This window comes from Eurosta solidaginis, chromosome 1 (assembly GCF_040869045.1).
Source record: "Eurosta solidaginis isolate ZX-2024a chromosome 1, ASM4086904v1, whole genome shotgun sequence".
NCBI classification, from domain to species: Eukaryota; Metazoa; Arthropoda; class Insecta; order Diptera; family Tephritidae; genus Eurosta; species Eurosta solidaginis.
Genome location: NC_090319.1, coordinates 270,210,704 through 270,229,605, shown reverse-complemented (window position 1 = coordinate 270,229,605; position 18,902 = coordinate 270,210,704). Strand labels below are relative to the sequence as shown.

The 18,902-nt window shown below is 32.4% G+C and overlaps 1 protein-coding gene across 2 annotated transcripts in view; it reads left to right on the top strand.

The window, feature by feature from the left end:
- Positions 1-18,902, top strand: part of gukh (GUK-holder) — a 364,151-nt gene that overhangs the window by 288,182 nt on the left and 57,067 nt on the right. For both annotated transcript variants that reach the window (XM_067760725.1, XM_067760726.1), the window contains exons 3-4: positions 1,736-2,043; positions 7,258-7,488. In XM_067760725.1, the coding sequence (XP_067616826.1) occupies positions 1,736-2,043; positions 7,258-7,488 (539 nt within the window). The remainder of the gene's footprint in view (positions 1-1,735; positions 2,044-7,257; positions 7,489-18,902) is intronic.

Sequence of the window (18,902 nt, the reverse complement as noted above, 5' to 3'; positions counted from 1 at the left end):
TTCGCTCTGCAGAACTTTTTCATTTTCTTCTACTTTATATGGTAGGTGTCACAACCATTTTACAAAGTTTTTTCTAAAGTTATATTTTGCGTCAATAAACCAATCGAATTACCATGTTTCAATCCTTTTTTCATATTTGGTACAGAATTATGGCATTTTTTTTCATTTTTCGTAATTTTCGATATCGGAAAAGTGGGCGTGGTCATAGTCGGATTTCGGCCATATTTTATACCAAGATAAAGCGACTTCAGATATATATCGCTTTTTGCGCAATTTATCGTGTTAACGGCCGAGCGGAAGGACAGACGGTCGACTGTGTATAAAAACTGGCCGTTCAACCGATTTCGGTTATTTTCACAGAAAACAGTTACCGTCATAGAATCTATGCCCCTACCAAATTTCACAAGGATTGGTAAATTTTTGTTCGACTTATGGCATTAAAAGTATTCTAGACGAATTAAATGAAAAAGGGCGGAGTTACGCCCATTTTGAAATTTTCTTTTATCTTTGTATTTTGTTGCACCATATCATTACTGGAGTCGAATGTTGACATAATTTACTCTTATACAGTAAAGATATTAAATTTTTTGTTAAAATTAGACTTAAAAAAAATTTTTTTTAAAGTGGGCGTGTTCGTCATCCGATTTTGCTAATTTTTATTTAACACACATATAGTAATAGGGGTAACGTGCCTACCAAATTTCATCATGATATCTTCAACGACTGCCAAATTACAGCTTGCAAAACTTTTAAATTACCTTCTTTTAAAAGTGGGCGGTGCCACGCCCATTGTCCAAAATTTTTCTAATTTTCTATTTTGCGTCATAAGGTCAACGCACGTACCAAGTTTCATCGCTTTATCCGTCTTTGGTAATGAATTATCGCATTTTTTCGGTTTTTCGAAATTTTCGATATCGAAAAAGTGGGCGTGTTGTAGTCCAATTTCGTTCATTTTAAATAGCGATCTAAGATGAGCGCCCAGGAACCTACGCACCAAATTTCATCAAGATACCTCAAAATTTACTCAAGTTATCGTGTTTACAGACGGACGGACGGACGGGCATGGCTAAATGAATTTCTTTTTTCACCCAGATCATTTTGATATATAGAAGACTATATCTATCTCGATTAGTTTATGCCGTTACGGATTACCGTTATGCGAACAAAGTTAATATACTCTGTGAGCTCTGCTCAGCTGAGTATAACAAAAAGCTGATGGAAAAAGATAAGTCAAGAAGAACACAATACACTGGTTTTGCAAACCTTTTACAATTTTTTTTTTAAGATTCAGTTTCAATCATCAAAATTTTTCCACTAAAATTGAAAAAATACTGTATCAAGAATTAGTATTTTTTCTGGCAATTGTATGTGTGATATGAATACTATCCCTACTACGCTGCCAACCAAAAAACTGGATAATGCACGAGTAAAAAAGTGGCTCAAAAATTGGATAATTTTGTATAGGCAGTGTGCGGATTTTATCCACTTTCCACTTGAACGAGTCGTGTACGTATGATCTTGCATCCTTCTCACACTTATGCCGAAATGCCATAAATAAAAATGCATAGTTGCTCCTCTCTAACTGAAAATTTCCCATAGGTTAGGTTTGGCAGGGTACACACTTAATTTTCCCGAATAAAAAAATCTCATATTTTGTTTAATTAGTTATCTTGCATTTTCCCATAACTTATTAACATTAATATGTATTACAATTCTTTTCTTCTGTTTGTTATAGCCCGCCGCCATAGAAGACCTACGCAAATGGACCTCCAGCGAAGCGTTAGGTGATGTGACAGTCACGCCCGATTGTATGCATCACGTTGACACGTCCATTAGCACCTCGATGGTGATTGGCGATAATGGGGTATTGACACCCGCCCTATCTCCGTCCGTGTTGTCTGCCGATGCGGTCGACGCACTTTACGCCATAAATGTCAGCCAAATTGGCGACAATACGCAACTGCCTAATGATATAAATAAAGATGTGCCTTTGAATCATCGACTGCCTTCACCCGAGGAACAATGTAAAATAATAGCTTTAAGGTGAGTTGAAAGTGAAGTGAAGAGTTAAAATGCTTGTTTGGTTTTGTGATTGCATAAATATACGCTGAGCGTTATCCCTTTTGTATTCGCTAATGACTAGTAATTGTCAAAACAGTATTATTGGTAAATGGCTAATAAGCATTAGAATAATGAGTTGTTCGGTCTAAGATCAAAGGCAAAAGGTGAAAGGGAGCGCATTTTAAGTACACAAGAGAAATGTAGATGATAAATGATGTTTGTGGGATTTTATGTATGGCTTTAAATACAGTTGTTTTTGTTGTCAAATTCATTTTTTGCCTAATTACTTCATTACATAATTAATAACCTTTCTCCAATTCTTATTTCTACAAAGCGAAGCAGTGGGAGTTTATTTGACTAATTGTTATCTGATACATCGATGAGATATGTATGTTTTGAAAACAGTTAGCGCTATGATGTTTCCAAAAACCAAAACAATGGATGGAGATTAGAGAAAAGATTTTTAATAGATGAAGCATTCAAGCAACGAAGGAACTTAGCAATAGTATAATTTGTTTTCTTTGGCTCTTGGAAATATTTGCTCGTGTGTCCCTGACCATATGGAAATAGATGGCAATGAAAGAGCGGAAGAGCTAACTAGGAAAGGCGAATCCTGCGAAGGTTTTACCGTTATCGTCCCAATCTGACAAGGCGAGATTAAGAGAAGGCGAGAGTAGCACATGATGAACCTTGCAAGAAAGGCGTGGAACCAAGCGCTATACAAAGTGACTATTATCATTACTGTGGCTCGTAAGGGGTATTCTGACTGGACCTTCTGGCATCAAATAATTCCTGTCAGTGGATTCATTCAGTCTACATGAGTTCCTCGCGGATGGACCAGTTCAACCTAATCTAACCCAACTTTTTCTGTTAATTCTTTTGTTCTACAGATTAGTTCAGTGCTGGCTACGAATAGTATACAATTATTGAACGCTGTCCCAACTGTATAAAATATCTTAGGTAAGGTTAGTTTAAGCGGGCGTGCGTTTGTATTACCCAGGCTTCCATCCGGAAGCATTTGTGTCATTGTGAGTGCCCTCAGTAAGTGCAGTGTGGCGGCGCATTCGTTTAACCCCATTACCTCCTAGTCGTCCTCAACGAACCACTTGCTTTCCCGTATGAACCTAAGAAGAAGCGAGACATCCGCCTTCCCAATCTCTGCCAGGCTATCGAAGAACCGTGCGCCCAGAAATCTGAGCCTTCCTCTTTGAAGCCCCGGACATCGGCAGTGAAAGTGGTAGATCGACTCCTCTTCCTCCTCGTCCTGACAGCTTCTACAGAGGGAGTTTGTTGGTATTCGCCACCGTCGGAGCATTGGTGCGATAGCTCAATGACCTGTGATGACACCCGTAAGTACCCTCACCGCGGATTTGTTCAGTTTGAGAAGGAAGCTGGTGCCTTGCCTATCCATGCATGGCCATAAGGACCTTGAGACTTAGCAGTCAAACCTGTTGGTCAATAGCAAGTCCGTTGCCCTGTTCTCTTATTCCTCGATTCTCCGCAGGAGATACCCAGCGGTGGTCGGACGGAGCTGTCCACTTCACTTTTGTCCAAATCGGAACCTTTCCCAGCCATCTCATCTGCAAGTTCATTCCCTTCAATACCGCTGTGTTTTAGGATGCAATGTGATACTACATTAACTAACGGTTTTCAGTTATTTAATAATTGCCACGTAGCAACTCCCTACCTCCGTCGAAGCTATATGAGTTGTAGAGCTCGCATTTTTTTGCGAGAAACAGCTGTTAACGGCTGTTTTTTTTTTTTTTGAGTCATAAGCCACCTTTTCATAGGCCGGGTCACATATTACGTATGTATGTATGTATATAGCTAGTGCACCGCGCCCCGTTATCGTTTTGTTATAAAAAATTATCGATTTTATATCGCAAGCTATGGATTTCTTATCGGAGTGCTACCAATTTGTTATCGACGGTTCGCCCATTTGTTATGATACAGATACCGATAAGAGTTTAATGTAAAAACGATGACACATCTCTAAACCGTCGATAATAAGTCCGTGAGGAACCAATAAGAAGCCGAAGACTGTACGATAACAATCCGATAAACAACCGATAACTCGACGGTAATAATTCGTCATCGATAACATGTCAATAATAAAACAATACCTTTCGTTATCATTGGTTACCGTTAAGAATCCGACGAATCTGTTCTCAAAAAGCTTCAGCGAAAGCAATCAAGAGGGTCCTTGTCATTTAGACATTTAAATTAGTTAATGAGATAAGTTACTTAATTATTTATTTATTTATTTATTTATTATTGTCTATCGAATAGTTCTAACAGACTCATTAATTAAAAAGTATAAAGAGACTAGTCTTAAAGCTACTTATCTCTAAACTGAAATTCAAATTTTTAGCATATGAATTGCATATTCGAACGCATCTTGTGAGTGGCTCATTGAAACCATAATTGGTTGCATGAAAAATTACATCGAATAAACGAGTTGTCCTTAAATTAAGACTTGATGAGTGAACATGTATTAAATTAGAAATGAGTTCACAGTTGATTCTAGAATTCATCACATTATACACAAAAATAATAGAAAAATAAGACCTTCTCTCTTCCAAACTTTGTAGACCTAGAACTTGCGTCTGCCAGTATAGTTTGGAAGCCCATCAGGCCATGACCGAGGACGCAAAGCCATTCTAGTGAACACCCTTTGCACCTTTTCAATTATAGAAGTAAGATTTTGATAGTAAGGGTTCCAAATTATAGAGCATAGTCCAATTGACTACGCTCTAAAGATATGTACAGCGCTTTGAGAGTAAGTGGGTCAACAAAATCCACAGTGTTTCTGCGTATAAAACCAATCATAGAAAAAGACTTCGACACCACATGGTCTACATGGTTGGAAAAGGTCAACCTAGAGTCGAAAATAACCCCTGGATTCTTAATAGTATCTTTACGGCACAATTTTTGTCCATTTAGTATATAGTCGCAAGTCACTGTCTTAGACTTTTTAGCAAACGTGATGACGCAACATTTACTAACATTTAGATGGAGATGATTTAATATACACCAATTAGAAAGATTATTTAGATCAGACTGAAGACTAGAACAGTCAATTGTATTTTGAATTTTTAGGAATAATTTAACATCATCCGCAAACATAAGACAATCCGCAGTTGAAAATTGATAAGGAAGGTCATTATCAAATAGTAAAAAGAGGAGAGGCCCAAGATGTGTACCTAGGGGGATACCTGACCAAGCATGTATGTAAGTTTGAGATCTAGCGGATTCCATTTGGACGAAAAGTTTTCGTCCCATAAGAAAACTTGAGAAAAAATCTAGAAGGTTTCCGTTAATGCCGAATGCTTTGAGTTTTTCCAAGAGAATGGAGTGGTCTACCTTGTCGAATGCCTTAGAAAAGTCAGTGTAAACTACATCTAACTGTGCTTGGCTCTCAAAGGTGTTAACTATTTTGTTTGTAATTAAGACCAGATTTGAGCAAGTTGATCTCGAGGGTACAAATCCGTGTTGATGTATAGAGATATATGATTGAACGTGATGTACAAGTAATTAAGTTTTCGTTTGAATTGTGCTTTCAGCTGCTCAGCAGTGGTGTTCAATAGGCTTCATAAGCCAATAAAATTATCATAAAAACTTACTATGCTAGATGGTCGCGAATGTGTTTCTGACGAGCCACAAGAACTTATTTCCTATTTTTTCCTTAAGCAAAAAAAATTACATATGTTTTGATATTTCTTAGGTACATGAGAATGTACAACGTTGTTCGAGATTATCGTTTGGCCTAATAAAAATTAATAAGATAACTTCGTGATCGCTAGTAATGGCATTGAATGCAATTAACCTCTAAATTATCCATTCCAATTTGGATAGAAGAAAAAACAAAAAAGTCATGGTAAACAACAACAACTCTAAAAACTAAGCCAATACGATGAGAACCTATACAAACTAAAAGCTACTACAATCTACCTCGTAAAAGATTCCTTCCTACTCGTTCACTATTACTGAACTCAGCTACCGCATTCATTACCACCACAATACCGCCCCTTTGATCGACTATTTACAATGCAATTTTATTGTTTATTCAATTAAAGTTGCCCACATCTTACTAGCACACACACACACACAGACACGAAAGAGAACCTTGTGATCTGCTATTAAATGTGCCAGCAACTTTCTTACAATCTTATTTTTATACTCAGCGTGCTTTGCACACAGAGTATATTAACTTTGATTGGATAACGGTTGGTAGTACAGGTATAAAGAAATCGAGATAGATATAGACTTCAAAATCATCAGTATCGAAAAATAATTTGATTGAGCCATGTCCGTCCGTCCGTCTGTCCGTTAACACGATAACTTTGAGTAAATATTGAGATATCTTCACTAAATTTGGTACACGAGCTTATCTGGACCCAGAATAGATTGGTATTGAAAATTAGCGAAATCGGATGATAACCACGCCCACTTTTTATATATATAACATTTTGGAAAACACAAAAAACCTGATTATTTAGTAAATAATGCACCTAGAATGCTGAAATTTGACATGTGGACTCACATTGAGACTTTTGATAAAAATTTTTTTAAAAATTAACGAAATCGGTTAAGGACCACGCCTACTTTTATATAAAAGATTGTTAAAAGGGTCGTGGACGAATAAAATAAGCTATATCTTTGCAAAAAAGAGCTTTATAACAATGGTATTCCATTTCCCAAGTAGATTTATAACAATAAATAGGAAAAACTGCAAATTTTAAAAAATGGGCCTGGCACCGCCCCTTTTGCGACTAAGCAATTTTCTATGTTTCGGGAGCCATAACTCGAAGAAAAATTAACGGATCGTAATAAAATTGTGTACACAGATTTTCCCTATAGCAGGAAATATTTCTAGTATAAATGGACGGGATCGGTTAAAGACCACGGAAACTTAGATATAAAGCAAGTTTAAGAAGGTCGTAGACTAGAATAATAAGCTATAACTTAGCAATAAATAATTTTGAATCAATGATATTTCACTTATCAAGTTTTATTGTAATAGGAAATGGAGAGACATTTTTTTTTAAACGGGCGGTGCCACGTGTTATGTAGAAAAGTAATTTATCTGAAATGAGATGTGCAATTGAAAGCTCACGCTGAGTATACAATGTTCGGTTACACCCGAACTTAGACACCTTTACTTGTTATTTTTTATGTTTTTTTTTTCTTCATCAGGTATCCCGCCGAAGTTATATCGGTGGACACATCGGGCAAACGTTTTCAGCGCATGTGTGCGGCGCGCAAATCTACAACCGGTTGCTATACCGGCAACATGGCCGAGACGAACAATTTAAACGATGACGTACAAACGGTGAGCCGACGATCACGTTCAAGACGTGTACGGGGTAAACGACGTAATACAATCGCCGGCACCGATCAGAAAGAAATTCAAGATGCGGCAAATGGGTATGTTGTTGTTGTCTTATCATGGTTTAGCTGCTTTAAGTTTTCCTGTTTTTAAGATTGTCGAGTTATGGTCGACATTGGTGGCTAATCTGTAATTGTTGGATTAGTAAATAAAAAAAATATATTTAAGGAAAACAATATACATATACAGTGCTTTGTGAAATTGTTCATGAAAGCGTTCAACATAAAAATTAAGAAAGAATTAAATTAAGTTATTTAATTCAGTTGTTTTCTTATAAAATTAAAAAAAGACATAAATTAAAAATGAATTTGTTGCTTCAACGCTCTTCTAAAAATCCATTGTTACTTAGTTCTACTGAACGTGCCTGAAAATATTCCACACAATTTGACTTAAAAACATAAAATATAGTATATAGTATAGTATATTATGTATACTTAATAAAGCAATACTAAGAGACAACTTACAAAGCGTGTAGCTGAGTGGATAGAGGCATCTGCCTTTACACCAGTATGAAGTATGAATGTTGGAAATTTCGAGTTCAAAACTCAGCTGCCAAAAAGCCAGCTCATGAAGTAGTGAAATTCGGAAACATGCACCGTTGCCGTGTGCAAATTTTGTAATTTCTCTCTAATACCAATAACAAAAATACATTCAGTCTTTTGATAATAATAAAATTATGAAAAGTTCACAAAAATGTATGAAAAACAAAAACGAAGATGAATATTAAAAAAAAAATTTATTTAAATTAAACCTAATCAAATCAAACAAAATTCATCCTAAAATTATTAAATTTTACCTCAACAAATAGCAAATAAAGCATGCAATTCTGAAAAATAGAGAAAAAAACAAAAATTAAAAGAAATAAAACAAATAATAATTCTATGTTGATGATTTTTCCAACAGGGCAGGAGTTAAAATTATTTTGGAATGATTTTCGGTGTTCCCTTGTCAATTTGATGATGATGATTTGATGTAATAAATATTTTAATTAAAACTAAATTCAGCAAAACATAAGAGCTTAAAATCAAAAAAAAAATTATAAAATGAAATAAAATCGAATAAAAAATACGAATAATGTTTATTGATATTGATCCAAAAATTTTCAGAAGCAAATTTAAAAAATATAAAAAATATAGAATTTTAAAAATAATATTTATAAAAATAAAATATTAAAACAAATTGTCAAGATAAAAAATGTAAAAGCTAAATTTAATTAAATCAAATAAAAACTAAATTGATTAAATTAAAATTATAAGGAAAATGATGAACTTGAAAAAAAATCTACAAATCACGGTAAGAAATCTAATGAAATATAAAATAATGAGATTTTTATAAACATAAGTAAAAAAATAAATATTTTAAAAAATATGGAAACAAAATACCTTAAAAAATAAAATCAAACAAAAAATGAAAAATAAAACCTGATCAAATCGAACAAAAGTTAAAGCAAATTAAAAAAAAATGTTAAAATAATATTGAAAATAAATTAAAAAAATTTTTAAAAATTTTACTTAAAAAGCATAAATAAAAAAGCTTTCAAAAAAAATCAAAAAATAAAAATAAACCTAATCAAGCCGATACAAACAAAAACTAAAAATTATAAAATTAACAAAATTTAATGCAACAAACTACTGAAAGAAAATATAATAAATTAAAAAATTATATATCTAGTTTAAAAAAGTGTATTAAAAATAAAAATAAAAACTTATTTTAAATAAAGCAAAAGCAAATTAACAAAAAAAAATTTTTTAATTCATTAATTGTTAAACTAAAAATTTTAAAAAATAGTCAAAATAAGAGACAAAAACAAAATCAAATAAAAACAAGGAAATTAAATAAAAATGTTAACCAAAATAATGAATGATTCAAGGTTCGAATAATGAATGTAAAAAAATTCTACAAATCATCGAAAGCAAATGAAAAAAATTATAAAATAAATAAAAGTTTAATCCAACCAACTACTGAAAGCAAATCTAATAAAATACAAATATTTTTAATTAAAAAATCTTAACTAATAAAAAACGAAAAATAAATCGAATAAAGAAAAATCAAAATAATATATAATGAAATTCGAAATAATCAAATCGAATAAACACAAAAAAAAAAATAAATAAAAAAGTAAAATCCATAAAGCTAAAATCAGCAAAGAAAATACAATAAAGATGAAATATAGTAAAACAAAAGCAAATAAATGAAAAACAATAATAAAAGTGAAGTAAAAAGCGAATTAAAAAATGTTTAAAATAAAAGTAAACAAAAAAAAACTTACAAATCAAAAAAAAAATATAAAACATGTAATTACAAAAAAAATTGTAAATAAAATAAACGGGGAGTAAATCGAGTAAAGTAAAAACAAAATTAGCAAACGACTGGAAGAGCTCTTTAGTTCTATGAAATATTCTTAAGAGCTTTCTCGCTGTACTTGTTTTCCTCAAAATGTGAAGAATTTTCGCCATAGAAAATTTTTTTCGCGAAAAAATGAAATTGCTCTGAAAGCTAAAAAAATAAATAAATCAAGTTAAAAAAAAATCAAAAAAAGTATGAAATATAAAAATATTCAAATCGAAAAGAAATTAAAAAAAAAATTATTAAAAAATCTTAGCGCCAAAAAGAAAGGAACTCAACTGAAACATTAAGGATAATAAAATATAGGAAAATCTATTTATTCAAAAAATATTCTATCCAAATATGAATATTTTCGCCATAGAAATATTTTTTCTCAGAATGTTGAAATTTTCTTGAAAACAATCAATCGAATTAAAAAAAGTTGAATATAAAAAATTTAATAAGAAATTCAACAAAGGAAAGAATTCAACAAAAAATTTAAGCGAACAAATTTTTTTTTATTTTCAAATCAAAATTATGTACTATTAACCAAAGATTTTTGTGCCATATTATTTTTGTATTTCAATTGCAGTTTAGCCACCAAAAATTAAAAAATTTTTAATTTTAAATTGAATTTATATTTAAATTTACATGTACATATGTACTACGTAATGCATATATAGTCCTAAATGTGTAAAATGTGTACGATTGCAATCATTATTTATTTATCGATGTAAAAAATCAAATTTTTGTATGATTATAAGTTAATAATAAAAAGAATAATTGAGAAACAAAACAAAAGTTTTTAATGCTGAAATTTAAAGCAAATATTTATTTAGTTGTAAATATCATCATTGCATTTAATAACACATACAATAATCAATATAAACTCGATTGCATCCATCCCATTGTATATAAATAACAATTAAAAACAAACTTAGGCATATATATGCATAACATTACATTTATAGATGTATGTATGTATGTATTTATTTACTTACCTACACATAAACACTTTTATTACTGTGTATGTGTGTAAATTACTCTTTCTTAATCGATATTATAACACATTTTTACATACAGACATACACAGTTACATACATAGTTGAAATTATTGTGATTTTAATTATTTTAACAATTTTTTTTTTTCGTTTTGTTTGCTGTTTTTAATATTGAATGATTGTTTTTTCTTTTTCAACAAAACAGTTGAAAACAAAATAATTTTTTATATATAAACAAAGTATGTTTTTTAAAATGATAGCTCTTCAATTAATATTTGTTGTTGTGTGTTAGTTTTATATGTAATGCAAAAACAAATATGACTAAATATTTTTATTAAGTTGGCTTTAAAAGACCATCGCATGCTTGATGTAAATATTTAAATACCAATGTTATATATCGTTTTTGTTCAAAGCTAAATTTGAAGCTCTTACTCTCACAACTTTATTTCGGCTTTTTTCGTATGGGTTGTACAATCAATTGTTGTTTTTGTTTTTTATAAACGTTGTAAAGTTTATTTGTAAAAATGTTTTTACTAAAATGCAACCAAATACATTAAGAACTAAAACTAATTTAAATAAAATTAAACAAAAACTAATTAAAAAGTAATTTTAAAAAAATACTTTAAAAAAATCACCTACAAAATGAGCCTAAGAAATTACTTACGACCAGTTGATATATACTAATATTTATTGTTAAACAAGTTTATGAATGCAAAAAAGTTTTTTTAAATAGGATTTTATAACAATAATGACACTGCTCTACACCTTTACTTGTGTAAAATGTACTTGCATTAATCATTTGAAATTCAGAAACGATAAATTGGACTTCAGAATAGTCAAATGCACTTCAAAAGTCGTAAAATGTACTTTAGAGTAGTCATGTGTACTTTAGAAAACGTAATATGTATTTCAGAATATAAAAAATTAACTATTAAAAATAAACTGTTTTTCAGAAACCGTTAATTGTACTTCATATTAGTCAATTGAACTTCAGAAACCGTAGAAAATGTACTTAAGAAACCACTTATTGTGCTTCAGTTCCACTTCAAAAGTTTTATAATGTACTTCAGAATCTGAAAATGCTATTCATTCTGAAACACATTTTATGGTGAAGTAAACTAGACTATTCTGAATAAAATGTATTGTTTCTGAAGTACGATTTCCCGTTTCTGAAGTAAAATTTATTATTTTATTATGAAGTACAATTGTTTATTCTTAAATAAATTTTACGGTTTCTGAAGGACAATTGACAATTCTGAAAGACTACGCTTTCTGGTGTACAGCTGAAAATGGTGTAATTGTATTCTAATTTTTTTTCTAGATAATTAGGGTGAATAAAGAAGACATGTAACAGATTTAATATATCAAAGTAAACCAACGCCAAAGCTGATCCCTTAGTGTATATGAAACTGTGATTACCACAGATATCTTCCCTTAGCAGGCGTCGGCGCTCGGTGTATCATTACTTAAGTGGTAGATCTGCAATATTTTTGCTTACTTTGAAGACTTGGCTAAGCAGTTTGGATAAAAACCGCTTTTTTAGATATTTTCTTATAAACCTTCTAATAATTTTATAAAAAAAAAACATCACTAATTCAGGACTCCTTAGCTTTGTCGTTGATATCAGTTTCGGGCCAGGAGTACAAATCTTAGTTCTTTTATATTCTTATCAGAGAACCACTTTTCAGCAAAAATCTCAGAATGAGAGAACCTGAACAAAATGGTAGTTGGCTATGCCTGCGCCGGAAATTTTTATTATTATTATCGGCTACCTTCCTTGAGTCGGCTACTTGTTTTGAACAAGTTGCTTTTTTAAAGCTATAACATTTTTTCACCCGATTACCTTTTTACTTTTTTGTACCGGTAATTTATATGAGCCGGTTACTTTTTTTTGAAGCGACATCTATTTTTGAAAAAGGAGGTTTAAGAAAGGCAGCGTTGCCAAACTAAGAACCAGACCTCTATCGGGATTTATCTGGCTCAGATCGTTGTTGTTGCATTTACATGCAAAATTATTTATCTGGCTCAGGATCTTTGCGACGGGATGATGGCTTATGACCAACACAGATGCGTATCATCGCTATTTAGCACAACCCGTTTTGTAGCGCGCTATTTAACCACTGCCGCGAGTCTTTAATAATTGCGCTAGATGGGTCTCCCAAATATTATCTTAATGTTGATGTATGTACATGTAAAACAAGACACAGCTAATAATTTTTTGAAATCTAATCCTTTTTTAGAACCGGGTACTTAATTTTGAAACCGGTAATATTAACATCAATATCACTATGCGACAAAATCAACTTTTTTCTGGGTATTGGACCAAACCCACTTTTTTGTAGAGATTGAGGCTTAAGTAGACAAAGTACTATCTCCGTTTTTCGAAGTTAGCCTCCAAAAAATAGATATAGGCTTTCGAAGCTCAAAATTTTACATTTCGAAATTTAATTTTTTTTGTTAACGCGTTGAGCAAATTAAAAAAGTAAAAATGTGGTCATGGTCCGCTCCTTTCCCTTATTGGAAGGGTTGAATTCTTTTTATAAGAACTTTAGTATAACAGCTGTTATACGAGGTGAAAAGTCAGATAGTCCCATGATAGTGGCTACTACTTTCATGTCTGCACATAATCTGCACTGGAATTGCTCGTACTGTAATTTTTCAAAAAAATAATTCAGCCATTCAAATAAAAGAAAAAGGCGGTCTACGACCACATGTTTACTTTTTTAATTTGCTGAACGCGTTAACAAAATAAATAAAATTGCGAAATGTAAAATTTTGAACTTCGAAAGCCGATATCTATTTTTTGGAGGCTAACTTCGAAAAACGCAGATAATACTTTGTCTACATAAGCACTAATTTCTACAAAAAAGTGGGTTTGGTCCAATACCCAGAAAGAAAGTTGATTTTGTCGTATAGTGATATTGATGTTAATATTACCGGTTTCCATTTCATTTTGGTCCAATACCCAGCCGGCTGTTGCACAGTGTATTATCTAACTGAAAAAGTCAGAGGCAGTACTAAGTAATTAGTATACAAGTCCTCACTTGAAAAAATTTGGTCCTGAATTTGAAAAGCTTTTCAAAATTTTCACCATATCGCACCCAATTTAATTAGAAATAACTAATCGCCGGTCTGTCGCATTGTTCAACTGTGCTAGGTATTTTAAATACATACTCGCAAACTTTTCGCTCGCATATCCCTGCACAAATAACTGAAAATATTTATAGCGACGCTCCCACCCACAACAACATACTATGATATACATAGTTTCACATATACAACCACAACTATTTTGCGCCTAAAGTCAATTTTAAACAATTTCATTGCCAGTAAACACTGAAAACAGCTGCATTGTTACATCATTTTTAACAACAAAAATTTCAAATTCATAAACATTGTCTTACATACATATCTACACACGTCTTTCAGTAACAAAATAACACATACATAAATATTTTTATTAAAAATAAACAGAACGTTAAACTTTAAAAGTAACAATAGCACATAATGCATAACAAAATCATAAATCAACGTAAGGATTTCAGTACTACAGTGACACTTAAAAAAACAGCATCAAACACCACTTAATATACAGTGAATACATATTTATGCATGTACGTTTGGTCGAACTTAAATAAAATCGCAACATACATATCTACATATTTATATGATTTACTTCACATATTTTACATTCCTTTATTATGGTTACTGCGGCAATTCGGCTCTCACTTCACCAAATGCCCATAAATCTGTCCACACCATTTCCTTTTTTTTTTGATTTTTGGTTTTTGTTTTTTGTTTCGCAACCATAATTGTTGAGATATGATCCCTTGCTCTACCACCGCCTACCGCTACTTGTGTTGTAGATCCAATATTTGTCCCAAATGAAGTTATTCCAATTCACTGGTTTTATGTGCTTACTGCATTTTATTCACAGATTCTCTTCGATTGGAGCTTGGCACATATATACATAGTTTTTTTTAGATATATACAGGGTGTTTTAGGGATTTGATAGCGTGTGGTCACTCAAAATAGCCATTGGTTTAGGATTATCTTACATGGTCATGGCTTAATCAAAGGGTAACCCGAATTTCATTATTACATTCCTGTAGAACATTCTCGGATAGGTTGGCCTTAGGTTGCAAATTACTTCGTCACTTTCTCCTGCAAAGCAAGAAATGTTTTTCGGGCCCTACATCAATACTAGGCTCCATATCATAAAGAGATAGAAGGTAACGAAAAGGCCGATGTGTTGGCAAAAGATTGGGCATAGTGGATGAATCGGCGCTAGACTTCCCAATCCATTTGGGAGAAATTAAAAGAGGACAGGAGTTACACATGATCCATCAAGCAGAAAAGGCGTTAACACAGAAGCGAGGAGCTGCGAAATTTCTAGAATCATGTACAAATCATACGACGTTACACTCACAAAGTTGCTCATACCTCTAACGAGAAAACTTAAGGCTTACGATATCCATACTAACTGGACACATACTTTTTAGTTAGGCCTCGACAGTAACAGCAGATTTGCGAGCTGTTTGAAGAAACGGTTGAGCTCCAAACAAATGCTTGTAACACTTTTGACTTATTCAGTCTATGTGAGGTCCTCATGGACCGGCCAGTTCAACCTAACCTAACACTTTTGACATATTTAGTCTATGTGCGGTTATTGCCCTGAAATATGTGAATTAGATTCAACGAGTATTCAATAGATCCCAAATTTATTATTATTTTTATAAATAGCTTGGTAATCTCATATTTATCATTTTCTTCAAGTTTCTTTGCTGGGGCCATTTTTTAGAATATTTTAATTCGCTCCTTTTCAAAATAATCTTAGTCTGTGGGAAATATTGTGATAAGACTTTCAAAAATTATAACACACTAGCATTGCAAGAGGTTTAGCAAACTATTACAGCAACTTGATGAAAAACAAAAATGTAAATTTATTATAGAAACTTCTCGGAAATCCCAATTATTTCTTTCCCTTGCGAATGTTACACTTTTTTTATACTCAGCGTGCTTTGCATACAGAGCATATTAACTTTGATTGGATAACGGTTGGTTGTACAGGTATAAAGAAATCGAGATAGATATAGACTTCCATATATCAAAATCATCAGTATTGAAAAAAAATTTGATTGAGCCATGTCCGTCCGTCCGTCTGTCCGTTAACACGATAACTTAGAGTAAATATTGAGATATCTTCACTAAATTTGGTACACGAGCTTTTCTGGACCCAGAATAGATTGGTATTGAAAATGAGCGAAATCGGATGATAACCACGCCCACTTTTTATATATATAAAATTTTGGAAAACACAAAAAACCTGATAATTTAGTAAACAATACACCTAGAATGTTGAAGTTTGATATGTGGACTGATACTGAGACTCGATAAAAATTTTGAAAAATTTTTCAAAATGGGCGTGGCACCGCCCACTTATGATAAAATCAATTTTACAAATATTTTTAATCATAAATAAAAAATCGTTAAACCTATCGTAAGAAAATTCGGCAGAGAGGTTGCCTTTACTATAAGGAATGATTTGAAGAAAAATTAACGAAATCGGTGACGGACCACGCCCACTTTTATATAAAAGATTTTAAAAAGGGTCGTGGACGAAAAAAAAAAAACAATATCTTTGCAAAAAAGAACTTTATATCAATGGTATTTCATTTCCCAAGTAGATTTATAACAATAAATAGGAAAAACTTCAAATTTAAAAAAATGGGCGTGGCACCGTTCCTTTTATGACTGAGCAATTTTCTATGTTTCGGGAGCCATAACTCGAAGAACGTATTAAAATTGCGTACACAAATTTTCCCTATAACAGGAAATATTTCTAGGAAAAATGGACGAGATCGATTACAGACCACGCTAACTTTTATATAAAGGATTTTTAAAAGGGTCGTAGACGAAAATAATAACCTATATCTTAGCGAAAAAGAGCTTTGTGTCAATAGAATTTTACTTTCTAAATTGAATTATAACATTAAATTGGAAAACACTAAAATTTTTGAAAATGGGTGTGGCACCGCCCCTTTTATGACTAAGCAATTTTCTATGTTTCGGGAGCCATAACTCGAAGAAAAATTAACATATCGTAATGTAATTATGTACACATATTTTCGTTATAGCACAAAATATTTCTAGTAAAAATGGACAGGAACTGTTAAAAACCACAACCACTTTTATATAAAACAAGTTTAAAAGGGTCGTAGACTAGAATAATAAGCTATAACTTAGCAAAAAATAGTTTTGAATCAGTGATATTTCACTTATCAAGTTTTGCTGTAAGAGGAAATGGGGAGACATTTTTCTTTTAAACGGGCGGTGCCACGTGTTATGTAGAAAAGTAATTTATCTGAAATGAAATGTGCAATTGAAGCTCACGCTGAGTATATAATGGTCGGTTACACCCGAACTTAGACGCCTTTACTTGTTTAAATACATATGTTCGAATACCTGTCGCACCCTGTATAAATACTAGTGGATAGTGTTCCGAAGTAACGTAAGGTTTTTGCTTGCCTTTTTTGATGCAACTTGAAACCATTTCAAGCTCTGAAAGCAAAAGTTAAAGTCTTAATTTTTTCATTTCGTTTTTATTTTAAACTTTTTGCTATTCATTTTTTTTTTTTGTAATATTTCACCACTCACCAATTCAGCATATTCCTTTTAATTGTTGGCTCTACAAACATTGCATATTTCATACATATCAACCGACATACTTTCTGGTTTCAAATATCGAAAAATCTCATAAAATTGAATATAATGTATTGTGTGCATTAAATTTTTACACACACATTTATATTTTTTGTTCCATTTCGCGAGTTCGTTGACTTATATGCAAAATTTTAATAAACATGGACTTATACTATGGAAAAATTGAGAAATTCGATCTCAAAAATTATATTAAAAAACGTCGATTAAAAAATTTACCCAGACCAAGGTCCACTTGCAGAACTTGTTTTCCCAGAGTAAATTGTATTGGAGAAGCTATATATTGCGCTGGCAACCCCTTGAAAGGGTTGCGCTACACAATCCCTTGAATCAATTTGGTATTTTAGTCGCCTCTTACGACAGGCATACCTGCCGCGGGTATATTCTAAGCCCCCTAACCCGCTGGAGCATGGGTTTAACCTCTCATTAAATGATATATTAAGTTTCTTCACAATCTCGAAATTTTAAGTCCTTAAAGGAGAAGCGATAGACCCACCAACAATATCACCGAAACGATCAGGATGACAGACTGAATTGATTTAGCAATGTCCATCCGTCGATCTGTTAGTCTGTCTGTTTGATCGCTTTGAGACCAGACCTCATCCACTATGGCATATGTATATCTTTAATACAACCCATTGTATCGTGTTCATGAAGCTTGTGTACAGGTGTTATTTCCTATTTCCTATTCTATTAAACATTTAGAACAGATATGATCCAATCACTATGTATATCTTATATATAAAGAACTATAAACTAGTTAGCCGATTGTGATCAGCTTTGGTCAGCGCCCGGAATTCGAATTCGGATATGAACAAGGATGAGAACAGGTAGTGAAAGAGATAATGGAACGAAGAGGAACAACCAAAAAAACGAATGGAAAGTAAGGGTTTGAGGAACAGGAATGGAAAACAAAAAGTAGGACTTATGTGGAAAATTATGGAACATTAAACAATAATGGTAGAACAAAAAACGGGGGAAGGAAGCAAAAAGACAGTGGAGGACAATGAGGAAAAGAACAATAAGAGGAAGACGACAAATAAAAGACACAGAGTAGGAGCAAGAGCAAGTATAAGTCTACAAGGAAAAACGAGATAAAGATGAAGCGAAATCGGCTGAGGGAAATAGTAGTATGCAATGTCTTATTTAGATTGTTTTGTAGTTTTTTTTTTACCGCAGCGAAGCGAGGAGGGTTTACTAGTATATTGTTTTCTTAGACCTTACTCCTCGTGGGAAGGCTACATCAAATACAATTTCTTAAAATATAAGAAAAGTGAACTCTTTACTTGGCTCTTTCGAAATGGAATTACATATTTTGCGCTCCTAATATAGGTAGGTAGGTATAATTGCCGCTACCCAGGTCGTACAAGCGTCTAATGAAAAAATATTTGGATGTCATAAAGCTC